Source organism: Balaenoptera ricei, chromosome 4 (genome assembly GCF_028023285.1).
Source record: "Balaenoptera ricei isolate mBalRic1 chromosome 4, mBalRic1.hap2, whole genome shotgun sequence".
NCBI lineage: Eukaryota > Metazoa > Chordata > Mammalia > Artiodactyla > Balaenopteridae > Balaenoptera > Balaenoptera ricei.
In genome coordinates this window covers 2,992,676-3,013,674 of record NC_082642.1, presented here as the reverse complement: position 1 = coordinate 3,013,674, position 20,999 = coordinate 2,992,676, and the positions used below count along the sequence as shown (strand labels likewise).

The 20,999-nt window shown below is 39.9% G+C and overlaps 1 protein-coding gene across 1 annotated transcript in view; it reads right to left on the bottom strand.

Annotated features, from left to right (window-relative positions):
- Nucleotides 1-20,999, bottom strand: part of PLCH1 (phospholipase C eta 1) — a 238,967-nt gene that overhangs the window by 203,519 nt on the left and 14,449 nt on the right. The window contains exon 2 of the mRNA XM_059920073.1: nucleotides 8,019-8,137. Coding sequence (XP_059776056.1) covers nucleotides 8,019-8,097 — 79 coding nt within the window. The 5' untranslated portion in view covers nucleotides 8,098-8,137. The remainder of the gene's footprint in view (nucleotides 1-8,018; nucleotides 8,138-20,999) is intronic.

Below are 20,999 nucleotides of genomic sequence, written 5' to 3'. Positions count from 1 at the left end.
ACTATGTACTGGAGATACGAGTGAGAACAGTCTCTGCTCCCCTGGAACTTAGAAGTACAAGGAGGACAAAAATTAAACTGGTTATCACAAAATTAATTGTTTTATTACAACAGTGATACTGCAATGAGGCAGCAATGCAGGGTGATAGGAGAGCATACAAAGGGGACTGACCCGGTCTGGGAAGTCAGTATAAGCTTCTCTGCAGAGGGGACCCTTATTCTGGGGTCTGAAGGATGGGGTAGCAGCCAGCTAAGCAAAGAAGGGGTAAGTTTTGTGGGTAAGGAACGGGAAGGTCAGTGTAGCTGTGGTGCAAAGAGGGAGGGGAAGCAAGAGATAAGGCTGGCAAGGCAGCCGGGTACCGGTGGGGAAGAGGGAATTCTGCTCCAGACATGCAGAGGCTGAGGACCTGCAGGCATCACTGGAGCTGTCAGGTAGGAGGATGGACATCTGGGTAAGGTGCTAAGCCAGGAATACACCGTTAGGAGCTATCGGCACATAGATGGGAGTTGAAGCTGCGGGAATGGGTGAAAAACACACTAGGCTATGGGCTTTAAATTTTTAAAAAATCTGACTATCCCTTTGAAGCCAACAGTTTGCATCTGTAACAACCCCAAACATACCTGCTGAAATGAATGAGCCCTAAAAATATATAAACTATCACAGGTCCACTGGGATGACTTTTCATGTACACAGTGTAAAGGACCAAACTGGAATTTTTCATCTTTGTTTTGATAGATGGGAGACAAGAGGGTTTTGTGATTACAAATACAATCACTAATAATTATTACTGTGGTCCAAGAAAAAAATCTGGACCTTTTGTATAACTAAATTAAATAATTATGCTGCCCTGGAAGAACCCTGAATCTACACGTGGAAAGACATTTCATCCTCCCATCAATCTCTGTGCATACATTAGGCACAGAGTAGAAATGACAACTGGGAAAATGAGAGAGCAGAGGAAAATTAATTATAATTATGGAAATGCAGCTTAAAGAACAAAGGCTTAAATTTGTAACACAGGTCTAAGGGGACATAATTCTCTTAAGTAACCACTTAAAACGTGAGAAGTCTGCAAATCTGAAGGAAAAGTTGACTGTTTATTAGATATATTTCTTCTAACTTAGTAACTAGAAAATTGGTATTCCCAAGCATAAAGGAATAAAATAATCAAGGGCCCTTCTGCTTGACTGGACTCCCAGTGGCCATAGGTTTGAGAGAATTTGAGAGTCTATCGGGAAAGGCCAGCCAAGGATATCACTTAACACAACAGGCTTGTTTCAAACAACGACTAAAGCTAAAGCTTCAAAGACTGACCACTGTTAACTTCTCATTCATCAGGGCTTCCCAGGTATCCAGATCTTCAGTTTGCCATTTTGCTACACATTCCACCGGGATCTTTTCATACCCTCCATCATTACAGAATGTGAATGACCTCAACACGGAAAGCATGACAAAAGAGAACACAGTGGGTTCTCTTTTGTCAGCAAAATCCCATCAAATTAGATTCCCGATGGGGAAAAGAGGCCGAGACATCTCACCATGGATTTTTATAAATCTAGATCGTTGCTTGGCTCTGATCAATCCAGCTACACAACCTTGCAAGAAGCAAGCACAATAAAGAACACTAGTACCTTTGGGGAAAGGAAGTCTCTCTAATCCAAAATGTTCGTGGACAAGGACCAGCCTGGAGTGGCTCTAGAGAGGTCCAAGGGGAACTGTCAGGGGTGAAGAGGGTGGGATTCCATCCATTCAAAATCACATGACCTGAGCCCCTGTTATGTGTACAGCCTAGGCACCCGGAGTGGCACAAACGTACTCTGAAGATTAAAATCGGAGCCCCCCTCATTCCCAGAGACAAGCAGGGGAAGAACTACAAAAGAATAATTCAGAGGCTTCCTAAGGCCTGTGGGAGTAGCCCCCATAACAGCGTGAGAAGAAACAGAGAGATTGAGATCAGGAGGTCTGGGAGGAGGACAGGAGCAACTTCATAGCCAGCCCATCCTCCACAGCCCCCAGCAGCCTGCAGAGCTCCATGTGCAGAAACACGGAGATAAGAGAAAAGGCAGGGATCAGGGAGTTGCCCAAGAGCCCTCAGGGCAAGGGAAGCCAGGCTTCAGCCAGAGGGAATAAGAAATAGACAACGGGTGGGGCTGAAGGGAGACAGCGGGTCCTCTCTGCAGAGTCCTTGGTGACAGAGGGGTCAGGGTGAAACCAAACATCCACAGAAGATGGAACAGGAGAGAGAGTCTTGATCATCTCACCGCCACTAACATACAAACTGGCCGGGGTGCAGCTCAAAGACCTTTGCTTTTCCCCCATCTCTCTTCCTTGTACCAAAATCTGAGGATCTAGGCCTTGAATTCCTCCTTCAAGGAGAAGAACTATAGCAGAGCCAAATGAACGCCCACCCTGAACCCCTGACAGACAAGTCAGGCCCACGATGCAGGTAAGGGAGAAGATGGGATTTAGATGAGTTTGAGATTAACCTTTTAAACTGGATTAGACCCTCAGTAACCAGAAGTAGCCAGAAAGTAATAGAATCTGCCCAAGATGTTGCAAAGAGTATTTTTTAAAGTAGTAATCGGTGAAAAATAAAACAATTTTGTTTATATGCTACACCAAGTTGAGAATGTTCAATAAACCAGTTTGGCCATCATGGAGAAAGACCAAAAAAAAGGAAAAAAAAGGAAATGAACTTTGGATTTTGATATAAATAGCATTTCACTGAGACTTTCCTTGACAATTTTCTCTGTCTCCAAGGGATGAAGGAAGAACACATGTTCCCAAAAAGTTATAGAATAAGATTGTTTCATACTAGCTCACATTAAAGTTTGTGTTCTAACTAGATATATAAGTATCTACTTTTGTAAGGCCTGAAGGGCTGGCTCTGATTTGTCTCGGGCAAGGGAAGAAGTACATAAATAACTTTGGTCAGTTAATTCACTGCAAATTCCCCAGCTGGCCTCTGTTTAAAAGTGGCCTGAGGAGGGGAAGTGGAGAAACAAGGATTTCTTGAAATTTTACCACTTAGGAAGAAGTTTAGAGGTCATTTGTCCTAAACTGAAGCATTTTGCTGACATGGAAATGTAGTCCCAAAGGGACAACTCATCCAAAGCAACCCAGAGGGAGGGTGGCCCCTGCAAGATGCCACACCTGGGACAGGCCTTGCTCCCTTTGCTGAGCCTTCACTGCCTCTGGCTTGTTCGCGAGATGCCCTTGAACATCACAGACCTGAAAGTATACCTGCCCTCTGTGCTTTCTGCCTGGTGGCCGTGGAGGGGGGAGGGGGAGACTTGAGTGTGGGGCTAAAGAGGAATCTTCTGGGCAAGGCTGCTTCCAGAATTAGTTCTATTATATCATTTAAATGACTCAAGTACATTCTCTCCCTTTAAGGCCTATCTTTTTTTTTTTTTTTTATACTTTCTCTCAACTGTCTTTGAAATTTTTTCCATGCAGTGTTCCTCTAAGAGATAATATTTTTGATCTTAATGATGTTCACAATATCTTGACTATCACTGCATTAGCAGGAATTCTCTGTGCACTGGTATTTTTCTGGACCTAGAAGAGGATGTAGGTACAGTCATTGGCCGGAAAAGCTAGACTTTGACTCAGTAAAGAAATGACACTCTGATAAAAAAATCTAGTAACGCCCCAAACCGCTAAAGCAGGCAGGCTGCCAAAGTCATACCTTGCTAATAAACCGGCCTAAATTAATGAGAATCGAAATTCATGCCTGCATAATTTCATTCTCCTTTCATATTTACCAGGCCAGATCTGGCATTCTTCTTTTTTACAACGAGGATGGAATTCCAGTGAGAACTTCTCCACTCTTCTTCTTTGAGTATAATGACGTTTGTCCTGAAAGCTTGTCAGTCCTAGCTACTGGTCTCTCCATGTTTGGGAGGGACTCAAGAACAACCCTACACACACACACACACACACCCCTAAAGGGAAATGCAGCTTTTTGCCAGTGCAAAGGTAACTACAAAGTTTACAATCAAACAAGAATCTTACTCCTCTTCATTGCCATCTTGTCAGCCCTCTCTTCCCATGTTCTGGCCTGTAGGACACTCCCGTTCACCACACATCCTGTTTGACTACACAGAGACCACAACGTTGCTGCTAGAAGGGAACTTCGGAATCTGGAAAAACCCTCATTTTAGAAATAGGGAAACTGAGGGTCACCTAGGTGACAAAGGCTACACAAGTGAGTCATAAAAATGGAGCTAGAACTAGTCTCTGGGGTCCAATTCAAGCCTACTTTCCTTTACAAACTGGCAGTCCAGTTTCTGTCCTACATCACCAATTAGGCCTCTGGCCAGGAAGGGGAGGCTGGCTAAAAACTAACTGTTTAATTAACTAAATTAATTAGTTTGATTAGAAGTTTGTTGTGAGGCAAAGTCAAAGTACATATAAGGCACTTTTTAAAAAGACATACTACATAAATATTTAATAACAGAACTATCCTTAATTTTATCCCTAGATAGTAAGAGACACTCGTAATTCAATTCAAAACCTTTCTAGTCTAGATTTGTCTTGGTCATTCAGAAACATTCATATAACAACATGAGAGCAACAGAAATAAATTTCAATATAGTAAGTAGGGGTGATACCATATAACTTACAGGAAAGCAACATCACAATTTTTTCCAACCTCACAATTTTTCCAACATCACAATTATAACTAGCAGTGCATGAAAACAAAAATTAAGTCACCTCCAAGTAGGAACTCATATGTTTGAAAAAAGCTTATGTGCATTAGAAATTGGATATATATAAATTGTAAATACACTGATAACAGGTTTAAGAATATGTGTCCCAGGTCAGAAAAAAATGCTGCAATTCACGACAGCCAAGAGAAAGAGCTGAGGGTACAGGTAATTTTCAAATAAAAATAATTCATGAAAATATAAGCCATTAAAGCAAGGTTCATACTACACAAATTATTCTTTGCTCAAGTTTTTTCTCTATATCAAACATGTTAAAACAAAAGCCAACTAGAGAAAACCTCTGGCAATTGGCTTCTTTGATAGGCTCAAAATCCCTTTGGATTCAAGATTCCCTAAAAATCTGGGCAAATGCCAGACAAGTGGGAAATACAAAAACAGTTCATCATAATGCCTACCACGGGTCCTCTCCTCACTGACACCGAATTAAGTCAATTCAACCAGCTCATTTCTGTTACCTAGTACCCACCATTTCCTACCTTTTCCAGGTATTCCATTCCTACATCAGGATTGTTGCGAAGACGAGAGGAGATAAAAGACTGGATAGAAACACAATTAGTGTTACTCTTTGTGTTGTGGGATTGTGGGTAATTTTCTACATTGTTTCCAATGAGAACCTACCTCCTCTACACTCAGAAAGGGAGGCTATGAACGGTGCTTTATGAACTGTGAAACAGTATACAAATGTTACATTTTTATTTTTACTTTTATTGACCCCCTACTGCCCACCTAGTCCTCATTTTAAGGTGGTTCCTTTCTCCTGGGAATACTGCTTAAGTCTGGCTAGCACAATTTGCACATCTGAGTCTGCATATTCTAAAAGTCTATTATCTTGCAGAGGAAATGGTTCTTTTCTGTTTATAATGGAAGGAGTTTTGTTTCTTTTTGTTTGGCTTGATTTGGTTATGTAAGGAGAGTTACCAGCAGACCAGGAGAAGCCCCTCTAGAAGAAATCTGACCTTTCTGACTCAACATGTCCTGTCCCCTATCTTTTCTCAGAAATGTTCAGAAATCATCTACAAAGATGTTATCACTAGCGCTCCCTTGGCTTAAAATATACCAAGACTCCTCACAATCCTCCATAAAGTTAAATAAATTCCTGTCTTCACAGACATTACTTTTCTGCAGAAGTAAATATAGTGGAAGAGAAGAGGCATCATTCTTTCCTGAATTACAAATCCTTTGGCATACAGATCCAAAATGATATTTTAACTATCAGAAATACTTAAAGCTACTGCTTTATTATAAATGAACAGAATCATAATTCTAACTGGCTTTAGTCCTTTTAATCTTGGGAAGATTTGATATCTCTAAATCTTCTCAAATGAGTAATTCTTCAACGTAAGTAATCAATTCATATTTTAAGTATTCTACTGCCCTCTTGTGAATCTCATGTTCAGAGACACGACAGCTCACAAAATACATGCAGCAACTGTAATTCTCAGAAATACTTCAATGGAATCTCAGAGACTAGAACTAGAAAGAACCTAAAAAATCATCGAGACCAGCACACTCATTTCACAGAGAAGAAAACAGAGATCCTGAAGGATTACATAACTTGGTCAAGATCAGACATGGCTAGTTAATAGCAGAGCGAATACTGTTGAATAGAACTTAAACCTCTCAGAGTGTTAATTTTTCTATTAAAATGGAGTTGCAGCCTGGAAAAAAATAGCGGGGTTTTGGAGTTAAGCAGATATGAGTTTGATTTTAGATCACCACTTCAACAACCTCCCCAAACCTCTGTTTCCCCATCCATAAAATGGGATGAATAATAACTATCGCAAAGGTGTTGAAAGGATTCAATAGGATCATGTTCCTCAAGCCCTCAGCAAAACTATCAGCAATACAGTAATTCACTAAGTGGTAACACAGCTGTAACAATACATAGGAAATTGTTTTTAAGTTGTTATAGCCTTTGAGATATCTGGACAAAGGTATTCTAAAATAATGAATGAATAAAATCTGAACTTTTTCAAAATTGGCACAAAACTTGGAAAAAATAATGCTAATTTTTCTAACGCCTCTGTTTCTTTATCATATTTATTCTTTTTTTTTTTTTTTAATATAAGTAAATTTGTAACAGAAAGCACCACACAGCAAACACTGTGTGAGAGATGAAGCAACCAACAGGGTCATTAGATGAGGTTCACAGGGAAACAAAGCAGAACTCAGTGCCAGCGTGTTAAGTCACCATATCTTAGTCTCCTTTGCTAAGAGGCTGTCGCCACTGCAATGCCAAGAGAGCCAGCATGGAAGGGTAGAGGCTAGAATTTTAGATCTGACCTTGCTAATAACTGGCTATGCCAACTTGGGCTGGTCATTTCATCTCTGCTTCCCTTTCTTGACCTGTAAATGAAGGCATCCTCTATGAAGTAAAGTCGGATATAGTGAGGTGGCATAATGAACGTGAAAAAACATTGTAAAATGTGCCTTAACAAAGTAAGTAGGGTTAAGTTTGTTATCTTAAACTTAATCTAAAGCAATAAAAAAAAACCAGTAAGTCTGCACTAAACTGGGGAAGAAAAACCAAACTTAGAAAGTTGAAGGCAGCTTAGATCAAGGATTCTGTTCAGCAGCACTCCACTTCTCATGAAATCTCTCTCTTCCCTCTACAATTCCACCAGCTCTTAATGGAGATTATTCCAAAAATTCTGCCAACACATGAATCTCTGACTCTTAAGTAAATTTCACTCAAGGGCATCCTGATACCAGGATTGACAGAGCTTATCCCTGGCTGTATATCACAAAACAAATATGCCAGCAGGGTAAAGGCAATTCACCTTAGTTTGCCATGAAAATGACTAACGTTGATTATTCTCTGATTTACAGCTACAGTCATCCACCCTGATAGTTATGGTTAAGTGCCCTCACCTGCTCTGATTTTACGTGGAGCCTGATAGAAGGCACACACCATGCTGGTTATAAGCCCTGATTGATGATCCACCGATATTAACCGAGCACTAGCTATGGGTCTAGCTCCCCAAATTTCAAACATCGGAAAGGGATATTACTGGAGTTGACAGTGTAGTAGAAGAGGAAAGGCACCGACATAAACTAACCTGAGAGGTAGAAAGTAACGATGCCGTTATGGTTGCTGAGGTGCAGGCACACAGCTTGCAACTCTGCGGAATGAGTCCAGTGGGGATTCTTGGGTAATTTTTCATCAACAAGTTAACTCCCGCTCTTGGTTCAACCCAACAATCATACCACATTTGCATCCAGAGTGCTGGAATAAAAGTGCTCTCAAAAACAAAAGATCCGCCTACATGAGTAGAAAAGGCAACTCACCGTGAAACAGACTGTTGTCCACCAGAAAATGCCTGCGGTACTGCACACAGTTCCTTTTCTCCAAGTTCCAGTAACTCATTGTCAGAAGACTTCTGGCACAGCATCAAAACCAAATTGCTCTGTCAAGGGAAACGGAAGGAGACGAAAATGAAGAAGGCGGAAGCCACACGCTCACGCTGGCCGCCTGACGCCGTTAGTCCCCGGGCATCAGCGGGCAGCACGCAGGCCTCACACCTTCTCCACGTGGGGAGCTAGAATGCCCCAGGCCCCAAGAAATTCCCCACAAGTCTTCCCACTGGATAGAAGGTCACTTAACGTACCACAACAGGAGCTTTTTCTAATAGCACCTTACGGGGCTCAAAGTTACCGCTGTCCTGGGGGGAAAAAAATCAATCCACCAACGGAGAACAAGTTTCAGAACTGGTTTATGTGCTCCAGGCTTCGCCCACACTCAGCCAGGACTCAAACCAGTCAATGCTGGTAGCTTTTCAGGAAATCTCAGTTTCAGGCGGGGAGGGGACTAACAGGAGGGTGACTGTCATTCCCAGTTTCCGACTTCTGTGTCAGCACCAGTCTGGTGGACGGCATACCTGATCAATCCAGGGAAATCTTAGAAATTATAATGGCGTCCATGTAGCCACGGGCCAGGCAAACACAGTAACAAAGGCTGCCTCCCTCTCTTGGACTCACTATGGGTGTCCATTTCGGGCCCCTAGGGCCTGCCTCTGCCCCCTGTAACCAGAGCCGGGTGAACAAGCAGCGGGCCCGCTCCTCCAGAAGGCTTGCCCCTCCACGGACGGAGAAACACAGTGCTAACCAGAGCGAGGACTTGAAAGGCAGAGATGCCAGCTGACGAATTAGACTCCTCCAGAAGCCAGTGTGCATAACCCAGTACAAGGCTCCCTTTGTTCACAGGATTTGGCTAAAGCAACTTTTCAGAATTCCATCTTCTTTTCCGGTCACAGAATAAAGCCAGGCAAAACCAAGCAAGGCTGGCATGAAGGAAAATCCACAGGTGGGAAACAATTTGTCTATCTGTCCTATTAAAGCAATCTAGACTTTTGTAAAGGCACTCCAGGATGGAGTCAGTACTGAAAACAATAAATGATCAGAGCTGTGCCTATTCATTAATGGAACCACAATTGGTGTAGGTTCCTAAAGCTTTTGCCACAGCTTCTCCTTGGCTCCCTAAGCCTCAGGCTTCCTCCCTCCCCTAACCGTAACCTATCCTACCTTTTCTCGGGCTCCAGGAGACCTTGCTCCCCCTTCTTCTTACCCCACCCCCACCTGGCTAAATCTGGCTGCTTCTCCCACTCCCTGGGCCTGAGGGTGAGTCCCATCACGCCAAGATACAATCACTCAGGGAACCAGCTGTAAAATAAGATAGAAAACAGGTGATTATGGAGACAACCCTCCCTGCCCCCTCCCCACCCAGTACTCCATACTACAAGGATTTCTTTCAAAAAGTATTTTAGTTATACAGTTAGATATGTTCAGTTTTTAAAAACTCAATACTGAAACTCGAAAAAAATTTTTTCACTGAAAATCCCCTCTTCCCTCATTTCATGTCTCTCTCCTGGAATGACCACTTTTGCTTGGTGTGAATCATTCCAGTCTTTTTTATGCATTTATTTATACATATATTCATGTATTCGATTTTGAAGACATGTTTTTTAATAAGAATACCTTTTTTCAAGAATTGGAAATAATTTTCAGTAATATCAGTAGTAACTATTTCCTACAAAAGTATATTCATGATTTATATTAGACATATTTTACAAAAAAAAAGAAATATTTTAGGTTACACAGAATTAAGGAGAACTGTCTGTATTCATGCTAACTTTTCCTTACTAACTTGATCTTATGGTTTCATGTGTCATTCTTTTTTTTTTTTAACATCTTTATTGGAGTATAATTGTTTTACAATGTTATGTTAGTTTCTGCTGTATAACAAAGTGAATCAGCTATATGTATACATATATCCCCATATCCCCTCCCTCTCGTGTCTCCCTCCCAGCCTCCCTATCTCACCCCTCTAGGTGGTCACAAAGCAACAGCTGATATCCCTGTGCTATGCAGGTGCTTCCCACTAGCTATTTTACATTTGGTAGTGTATATATGTCCATGCCACTCTCTCACTTCATCCCAGCTTACCCTTCCCCGTCCCCGTGTCCTCAAGTCCATTCTCTATGTCTGCATCTTTATTCCTGTCCTGCCCCTAGGTTCATCAGAACCATTTTTTTTTTTTAGATTCCATATATATGTGTTAGCATATGGTATTTGTTTTTCTCTTTCTGACTTACTTCACTCTGTATGACAGACTCTAACTCCATCCACCTTACTACAAATAACTCAATTTCGTCTCTTTTTATGGCTGAGTAATATTCCATTGTATATATGTGCCACATCTTCTTTATCCAATCATCTGCCGATGGACACTTAGGTTGCTTCTCATGTGTCATTATTCTTTATTTTTCCCTCTCTGTTCATTCTCAATCCAAGGAAGAAGGTTAGTGGAATCAGAAGATGAAAGAATAAGGTGCTTTTGTGTATAGTTAAAACACAAGCACATACCTGACTCTCATTTGGCCCTTCCTTTTAACCAGATGAAAGGAGAGAAGAGGATGTTAGAGTCAATGACTCACCCATGCTGCTAGGAAAAAGCAGCAGTGGGACTTGAAATCGTACCTTTGGATTGCAAACTCTGCTGGGTAGGTGTTTTTAAGAAGAGGGGACTCAGTTTAAATGGTTGAACTAGAACACAAAGGTATAAGTAATTGAACCCTATGGTCTCCAGGCTGTGTGTCTCCTATTTTGGTTAATCACTGGCATGTCTTACCTCCCCTGGCATCTGTTTGCTGCTGAAGGGCAGACAGTAAGCCACCCCTGAGTGCCAGACCTGAGCTGTGCACACACTACAGGCCCTCGGTAAACATCAGTGACGCCCTCGCTCTATGCCCCATTTCCTGGATTCCCTCCAGTCTGAGACTGAAGGAAGGAAATGCCCACTCTGGCCTCCAGAATCACAGCAAATGATTTCAAAATTGAGAGATAACTGGAGGTGGAGGTAATGAATGGAGCCAGTAGGGCTGAGGCAGGGGAAGAGACAGCTGTGCAATAAAGCCAATCTCAGCCACAACCAGATTTAGATGAACCAGGGGGCCAGCACTCACTAAGGGGAAGCAACTGAAAGGGACCTTAGAAATGAGCTCAGCCAAACCTCACATGGTGTAGCCAGAAGGAAACTGAGGCCCAGAAAGTAGGTGTAACTTGCAAGATAGCACTGCTAGCTAGCTATTCGAGAAAGCTGGCAGGAACCCCAGGCTCAGCAGTACCAAAGCAGGGATCTTTTGAGTGTTTCATGATCCCATTTGTGTGAACATAATGGGTGAAAATATCTACTAAAATATACTTTCATTGATTTAATATTTGCTATTTAATATGTTATATTTGGAACTCTTTATAGAACATACAGATCCCCAATCCTTGTAAAAAAATTAATAACTGACAGTGACTAAGGAACATCGGGTAGAGAAACAACTCATTATTAAGACTAGTTTCAAATCCTGCCTTCAGAACAAGGTTAATATGAACTTTTTTCGTGGATGGTAAAGTTATAAGAAATGCTATATGTATGTATTTTATTTATCTTTAACAATTTCTTTTTATCCATTTTTAGAACTTGAAACATGCAGAAAAGCTAAAAAAAAAAAAAAAAAAAAAATAGTGATATCACTTATCACCCAAAGACAACTACCATGGATACTGTGGTCTTTTTTTTTAAACAAACTACATCCTATTAGTTTGAAGCCTTTTTTTTTTTTTTTCACATTACTTACTAATATATTGTGACATTCTAGCCATATCAATAAACATACTTCTACAGAATACATATGTGATTTGAAAAAGAAATTGTAATCAGCTCTACTCAAAACCTCCAAACTCCAAAAACTCGAAAGCAGCAACAAGAAATAAAAGAAGCCAAGCAAGCACGCAGAGAGGATTCATCAGATGAACTAAAAATATCTAAAAAGTTGAAATGTTCCTAAGCCCATTTTTTTTAATTTATTTATTTTATTTATTTTTGACTGTGTTGGGTCCTCGTTGCTACGCATGGGCTTTCTTCTAGTTGCGAGAGCGGGGGCCATGCCTCGCCACAGTGCGCGGGTCCCTCACTACGGCAGCCTCTCCCGCCGCGGAGCACGGGCTCCAGGCACGTGGGCCCCAGCAGCTGCGGCTCGCAGGCTCCAGAGCACAGGCTCAGCAGCTGTGGCGCACGGGCCTAGCCACTCCACAGCATGTGGGATCTTCCCGAACCAGCGCCCGAACCCTTGTCCCCTGCATTGGCAGGCGAACTCCCAACCACTGCGCCACCAGGGAAGCCCCCCTAAGCCCATTTTATAAGCGATTAGTAACTTTTATAATCATTCCACATTTCTTTATTTTTGCCATTTTTTTCTGTAGATACATGACCAAAGTTGCCAGTGTCAAACTACAGGCCAGACATTAAACCTGTGGTGGCAGGACACCATGAAGAAAGAAAATATTAGAAATTCGAGGACACTTTTCACTAAGAAAAGCAGGAACGATTTTGATTAATAAGCATTTGTCAATGCGTTTAAAACTCCACAAAGGAAAGCGAAATCCTTCACAGCAACACCCATTTTAACTAAAGCCCCCTAAGAAAAAGCACACAGTGGCAGCCACTACTGGCTGTCCCCCTGCTTCCTCTGGTTTTCCTCTAGGAAACACCTTCTCCCACTTTCTTTCCATGAGACTTAGCTGGTGTCAGCTCCATCCCAGTTCAGGTGGGGACGTGGCTTAGGTCTGACAAAGCTGAGCACTGCCTCCCCCAGGCCATACTAGTACAGATGGTGCACACGGCCCACCTAATTCAGACCACTGAGAGTCAGGCATGGATGTCTGTCTGAACTGTTGGAGAAAAGAAACTTTCTTTTCTGTTGGACTCAAGGTTGTGAGGCTGTGAAGTTGTGAAGCCTAGAAACCTAGAACTCCTGGCAGTCATCTTGTTACTACAAGAGACGAAAAAAATCTATGTGAGACTGGATTCAACCCAGAGGAATGAAGATAAACTTGGTTCTACTGATATCATTTAAGGCACACCTGAAGCCAGATCTCTCCCTGTACTTTTTAGTTAAATGAGCCAGTACCTTCCCTTCCTTGCTTTGTTTAGTTTTGTTTAAGCCATATTGAGTTGGGTTTACTGTCACTTGCAACCAAAGAGTTCTAACTGATGAAATGTGTCAGCAAAGCAGAGTAAAGAGAGCCCACTGGGCAGTCATGAGCTCTCTTTTTTGGTTTCATCTCTAACAATTGACTCACTGGGGGACCTTGGGCCAGGTTTTTTGGCTGGTCCTCTGAGTTTCAAAATATGACTCCATATTTACTTGGGCTTTCCCTAGGGATGTGCTGCATTCAAGTCCTTTGTTCTGGTAGTAAAGGATTCCCTCACACCCCTTGAAGGTGTATTTTAAGCAGAGCAAACCCTGAAATCTTTTCTTCTTTAGAATTCTCTTAACTGTTTTTACATGTGAGGCAAATCTATACCACTACTTTAACATGAGTTTTATGGAACACTACAAATCTGCTCAAGCCACTTGAATGGCTTAATAAAAAACAAACTATTTAAGTTCATATATGGAAATCAGAGTTCTAACAAAGGAAAAGGAGGAATAGGAGAATCTTAAAAGAGAACTTTGGGGAAGGCGGAATATATTCATATATGTGTATGTGTGTGTATATATATACACACACACATTTTTTTTTTTAAGTACAGGGATTTGTTACTACATGCTGACTATCTCCACCTCTTCACCTACTGTGACTGCTACTACCACAGCCAATTCTTCTCTGGCACCCTTCTTCCATAAAAACCAACACTCCCACTCCCACTCCTTTATATTCTTTCTTTCTTAAAAATAATATATTATTTGTAAATAATTTTATGGTTCATACAATATTTCCATTTATATCTTGCATTTTTTAAAAAATGATCCTTACAATAGCCCTATAAGTCATGCATCATTAAGCATGAGTTCAAAGAGGCTAATAGGAAATAGTAGGTTGCAAATTCATGGCTTCTGACTCCAAATCCACTGTCCCAGTCCCAGGGCTACACTTTGTCCAGCCGTGTTTCCTCCCTGACACTCCTTCCCTATGGAAAGAACCTAGAGTTGTATTACTCATAATATACAAGGTTAATTCTTCTCACCTCCACCACTCAATCCAACTCCACTATGGGTCAATGAAGTGGAAAAGCCAGAAGAAGGAGAAGAGATGACTAAATGAAACATTACTTATTCAAAATACACCTACCTTGTCCCTCCAGCCGGGAGACTTTGGAGTATACAGACTGGAGGGGATCCAAGCAAAGTGTCAGTTCTTTGAGAATCAAATGGTGGGAGGTTTCTTTGCAATGATATTTGAGTGAGCTGTTTGGACCAAGCTCAGAAACACCAAGGCCAAATTTTCGAGCCAGAAATCATTGTGAAAACTATCTGAGGGGTTCAGGTGCTTACCAAATTGCTAACAACAGGGAGGAAGGCTATAGCCAGAAATTAAAACAATGCATAAACTCACCCTGCTGTTGGAAAAGGAGTAACTGCTTCATGGGATGCAGTAAGGCATCAAGGGACAATGGGGAAATGTCTGACTGGATGTCAAGAGGCCAGAGTTGCAGCCCAATCCGCCCTCTGACTAAACAGTGTCAGGTAAATCTCTTCAATCCCCTGTGCTCGGGCTGCCTCATCTTTGGAACAAAAGATGAATGGTGGTGAATGAGACGCTCTCTCAGAGCTTCCAAACTTAATATTCTACATTAATAAGGACTATGGGCAACCCCTACCCCCGCCTAATATCCCCATCATTCAGCTGTAATTATAAATTAAAATAGCCCTGAGAAACCACAGAGTTAATTCCCATTAGTATACCCTTTAACTCATATGGAGAAGTGATTTCCTTCTTAAGCCTCGCTGAGAGACAAAAGACATAACTAATATGCTCTGACAGCAATATTCATAAAACAGGAAGTGCTTAGAAAAAGGAAGGCAGAGGGGAAAAGTCCCCAAACTGTGTCCTGCACCTCACAGCCTCTGACACAACACGTTTGGGAATTTCTGCACCAAGGTCTCTCTAATGGTTGAGAATTCAAACTCAGTCCAGTTAAAAGCTAAGATTTCAAAGACAGCTGCTCTTCTCTCATTTCTCCACTAATTTTAAGACAAACAAATCAAGAGACTTACACAGCGCAGGGATGGGATGGGAGGGCCCATGGCTCCTGTCCCCTGGACCAGGCCTAGACTAACAGGTTCTAAAGCAGCTCAGACGCCTGGGTCAGAAGGCCCTGGTCAGAGGGGCCCCACTCCACTCCACAGATGGCAGGTCACTATCCTCCCCTCCCCCTTCATAAGCTCCCTCCCCCACTTCCCACAGGTTTCCAAGCACTGCCAAACTGGTTGTTAAAGGGCTCTGCAAACAGCCTAATTCCATAGCTAGCCCCCTCCCAGCTATGTACACACAGGGAAAGAAATAAAAGGGTACTTTGTTCATTTTTTAAGGCTCACAGGGGACACCACTAAACCCCAAGTTCCCAGTGTGTTTTCTTTAAACGATCAGGAGCTGAAAATGCTCTGAGCTAAGTTGAGCAGTGAGATACAATCACCCTCCAAAGACACATGGATGCTTCATTTGAAAGGGCTGGTTTCAAGTATATAATAATAGGTATCCAGTGCTCGAAAGAGTTCATACCTTTTGGTTCAGTAATTCAGCTGCTGGAAATATATCAAAAAGAAATCTTTAAAGATACAAAAATGTATACACAAAAAATATCCACTGCATCATTTTTTATGATGCAGAAAAATTAGAACACTAAATAGTCAGCTACTGGGGTAGCATTGACTGTAGGATAGATATTAACAATTGTGTTCTGCAAAAACTTTGTAAGTGAACATGGAAAATGCTCATGATATGATGCTATGTGAAAAAATAGGATACAGTATGGTATCAACCATCAAAAGCAGTATTGCATAGAATAATGGATCTTGATCTTAAGAAACAAAGTGCTTTTAATATTTTACCACTAAGTGTGATGTTTGCCATAGGTTATTTGTAAATATTCTTTATGTTAAGAAAACTGCCTCTATTCTGATTTTCTGAACAGCTTTTTGCATAATTTGATATTAAACATTATAAGACATTTTCTCTGCATCTACTTAGATCATAAGATATGTCTCCATTAATCTGTTAATATGAATTTTCTAATGTTAAATCAACCCTGCAATCCCAAGATAATACATTGTGAACAAATTGGATTTATCTTTTTAACACATTGCTAGATTTGGCCTGCTCAGGTTTTATGATCGTTACTTGGATATTTCTAAGTAAGTTTGGCCTATAATTTCCATTTCTCATATTGTTCTTGACAAGTTTTTATACTGAGGTTATCACAGCTTCAAAAAATATGTTTCTATTCCCTGGAATGATTTATGCAAGTTTGAAATTATTTTTTCCTTGAGTGCTTGGTAGAACTTGCTCATAAACCCATCTAAACCTAGACCTTCCTTTATGGAGAAATATTTGACTAATGGTTTATTTAATTTAAAAATTATAGAATTATTTAGCCTATTTTTTCTAATTTAGTTTTAATAAGTTATACTTGTCTAGAAAGGTATTCATTTCCTCTAAGCTTTCAAATGTTTTAGCATAATGTATTTCATAATTTTTTTTACTATCTACAACATCTGCTTTTCCACTCCTAATATTGTTTAGGAATATTGTGCCTCTCTCCTCTTCTTTTGAAATCGGCCTCACCAGGTGTTCATCAACATTACTAGCTTTTACCAAGAGCCAAACTGTATCATTTTTGATCCTCTCCATTGAATAATATGGAATTATTATTATTTCCTTCCATCTATTTTCTCTGGGTCTATTTTGCATCTTTTTCTAACTCTTCAACTTCAACATCTAGCTAATTTTCAGGCTTTCTTCTTTTCTAATATAAGCATTTATACATGCTTTAGCTGCTTATCCCCACTCCAAGTCTTGACCCAAAATATTTTTGTTATCATTCAGTTAAAAATATGTTCTGATTTCCATTGCAACTTCTTTGATCCAAAGGTCATTTTGAAATATATTTCTATAATTAATCATAGTCATCTTTTGTTATCAGTTTCTAGCTTAACTGCACTGTGGTCACAGATCTGGTCTGGATGATACCAACCATTGTTCGCTGTTAAGACTTGCTTGATGACATAGTTTGAGATCACTTTTTATAATGTTCTATGTGTGTTTGAAAATAATGTGTATTCTGCAGTTTTGAGATGCAATGACCTGCACATGTCTATCAGCTCAAACTTACTAACTGTATTGCTCATATCTTGTATGTGGTAGCTGACCTTTTCCCCTCTTTATCAAGTACTGATGAAGTATATTAAAATATCACTGGGAAGGGAATTCACTGGTGGTCCAGTGGTTAGGACTCCATGCTGTCACAATCCCTGGTTGGGGAACTAAGACCCCACAAGCCACGCGGCATGGCAAAAAAAAAAAAAAATCACTGGGAATATGTGTTTCCCATTGTAGTTCTCTCAATTTTTGCGTAATATATGTTGAGACCATGTATTAGAGACCACGTTTCGCGTAATATATATTGAGACCACATTTAAAAACCACAAAGGGTTTTTCTCTGATGAGTTCAAACTTTTGAACCAATATGACCTTCTTTTATCTCTAAAAATGCTTTTGACATTTAAAGTCTATTTCATCTGATATCAATATTGCCAGCTTTTAGTTTTTGATGTTAATAGTGACAGCTTTTAGTTTGTAATCACCCATTTATCTTTTTCTATTATTTTACCTTCACTTTTCTGTACCCTTATGTTTTAGACATGTCTTTTATAAACAGCAAATAGCTGAATTTTCATTTTTCATGTAGTCTAACAATCTTTGGTTTCTTTATAGTTGCTAATACATTGGATTTTATTTCTACATCTTATTTTGTGTTTGCTACTAGTCGCCTATTCTATATTTCTTTTCTCAACTTTCTTGACTTCAGATTTAATAGTTTTCTCATTTCAATTTTCCCTGTTAGAAAGTTATTCATTCATTCTTTTACTAAATTTTAGTGGTTGCCCTAGAAATTTTAACAGGTACACTTTACTTATCAAAGTATAAATTTAATCTGTAACTTTAACTTCCTCCCAAACTATACAGGAACTTTAGAAGATACTGACTCCTGCTTCTCCAACTTATTTATGTCACTTATTTTACCTAGTTCCCACTGAAGACATGATTATTACTTTATACAGTCAATGTGTGTTTTACTTACAAATTTTCCTTTTCTTTGTTCTTCATTTTTTGTTTCTGAGACATTCCATCTGGTAATAATTTTCTTCTGCCTGAAATGTATCCTTTTTGTGAGGATCTGCTAGAATTCTAGGGTTTGTTGGGGGTTTTTTTGTTTGTTGGTTGGTTGGTTTTAAGTCTGAGAGTCTTTATTTTGTCTTTGCTTTTTAAAGATATTCTTAATGAAAACTGAATCCTAAGCTGATAGTTAATTTCTATCAGGCCATGAAATTTAATATTCTACTGTCTTCTGGCTTCTATTGTCACACCGTCAGGATAATTTGTCATGTCTTTGAAAATAAGCTGCCTCTTCTCTCTGACCTTGCTTAAGATCTTCTCTTTATATTTTGTGTTCTGCAATTTAATTATATTTTGTCTGTGTGGATTTTTCCTTATCCCGAATGGAATTCAGATGACTTCATGAATATGGAAAGTAATGCTTTTTATCAGTCCTTGAGAATTGTCAGTCATTTTCTCTTTAAATGTTGCCTCTTCCCATTTTCTCTCTTCTTCTGAAATTATAATTAAACTTACATTGAGTCTGAATTCTCTGTCTTCCACATTGATTAACCTTTATTTTGGGTTTTTCATTGTCTTGCCTCTCTGTTGCCATCTGAAAATTTTCTTCAGATCTATCATTCAATTGACAATTTCCCTGTTCAGCTTGGGTTAATCTGTTCACTGAGTTCTTTTTTTTTTTTTTTTTCCCCAAATTCTATAATATTTGGTTCTTTCTCAAATCAGCTTGGTTAGTCTTCAGAGTTTCTGGTTCTCAGCTTAAATCTTGTGTTTAGTGATTTTTTTCAAACTATGAGATGCTCATTTTCCTTCTATTGGGTAGGACAAAAGGTTCATTCAGTTTTTTCCGTAAGATGGCTCCAGTAGCACTTAGTTGTCTTTAACTTCATTTGAAACAATTTTGTTAAATTGTATGCGATAGCTGTCATATCAGTGTGCATTTAAAAAAAGACTTATCTAATAATTAGTGATGTTGAGCATCTTTTCATGTGCCTCTTGGCCATCTGTACGTCTTCCTTGGTGAAATGCCAATTTAGGTCTTCTGCCCATTTTTTAATTGGATTTTTTTTTTATATTGAACTCCATGAGCTGTGTGTATATTTTGGAGATAAATCCTTTGTTGTTTCATTTGCAAATATTTTTTCCCCATTGTGAGGGTTGTCTTTTTGTCTTGTCTATGGTTTCCTTTGCTGTGCAAAAGTTTTTAAGTTTAATTAAGTGCCATTTCTTTATTTTTGCTTTTATTTCCGTTACTCTAGGAGGTGGGTCAAAAAAGAGAAATGCAAATCAAAACTACAATGAGGTATCAACTCACACCAGTCAGAATGGCTATCATCAAAAAACCTAGAAACAATAAATGTTGGAAAGGGTGTGGGGAAAAGGGAACCCTCCTGCACCGTTTGTGGGAATGTAAATTGATACAACCACTACGGAAAACAGTATGGAGGTTCCTTAAAAAACTAAAAATAGAACTACCATATGACCCAGCAATCCCACTACTGGGCATATACCCTGAGAACACCATAATTCAAAAAGAGACATGTACCACAATGTTCACTGCAGCACTATATACAATAGCCAGGACACGGAACCAACCTAAATGCCCATCGACAGATGACTGGATAAAGAAGATGTGGCATATATATACAATGGAATATTACACAGCCATAAAAAGAAACGAAATTGAGTTATTTGTAGTGAGGTGGATGGACCTAGAGTCTGTCACACAGAGTGAAGTAAGTCAAAAGGAGAGAAACAAATACCATATGCTAACACATATATATGGAATCTAAAAAAAAAAAATGGTACTAATGAACCTAGTTGCAGGGCAGGAATAAAGATGTAGACAGAGAATGGACTTGAGGACATGGGGTGGGAGGGGGAAGCTGGGGCAAAGTGAGAGTAGCATCGACATATATACCCTACTGGATGTAAAATAGTTAGCTAGTGGGAAGCAGCAGCATAGCACAGGGAAGTCAGCTTGGTGCTTTGCAATGACCTAGAGGGGTGGGATAGGGAGGACGGGAGGGAGGCTCAAGAAGGAGGGGATATGGGGACACATGTATGCATATGGCTGATTCATTCCGGTGTATGACAGAAACTAATGCAGTATTGGGAAGCAATTATACTCCAATAAAGATTAAAAAATAAAAATAAAAAAATTTAAAAAGGCATCAAAATTGGTGAATTTTTTATAGCCATTTTAATATTGAAGATGGAATAAAAAAAGCAACATTTTCCATACATTATGCTTTATTATTTCAAGAAAGGTAAAAATGCAACTGAAACGCACAAAAAGATTTGTGCAGTGTATGGAAAAGGTGCTGTGACTGCTCAAATATGTCAAAAGTGGTTTGTGAAGTTTCATGCTGGAGATTTCTCGCTGAACGATGCTCCCTGGTCGGGTAGACCAGTTGAAGTTGATAGTGATCAAATCGAGACATTAATTGAGATCAAGGTTATACCACGAGGGAGATAGCCGACATACTCAAACTATCCAAATCAAGCACTGAAAATCATTTGCACCAGCTTGGTTATGTTCATCGCTTTGATGTTTGGGTTCCATGTAAGTTAAGCGAAAAAAACCTTCTTGACCGTATT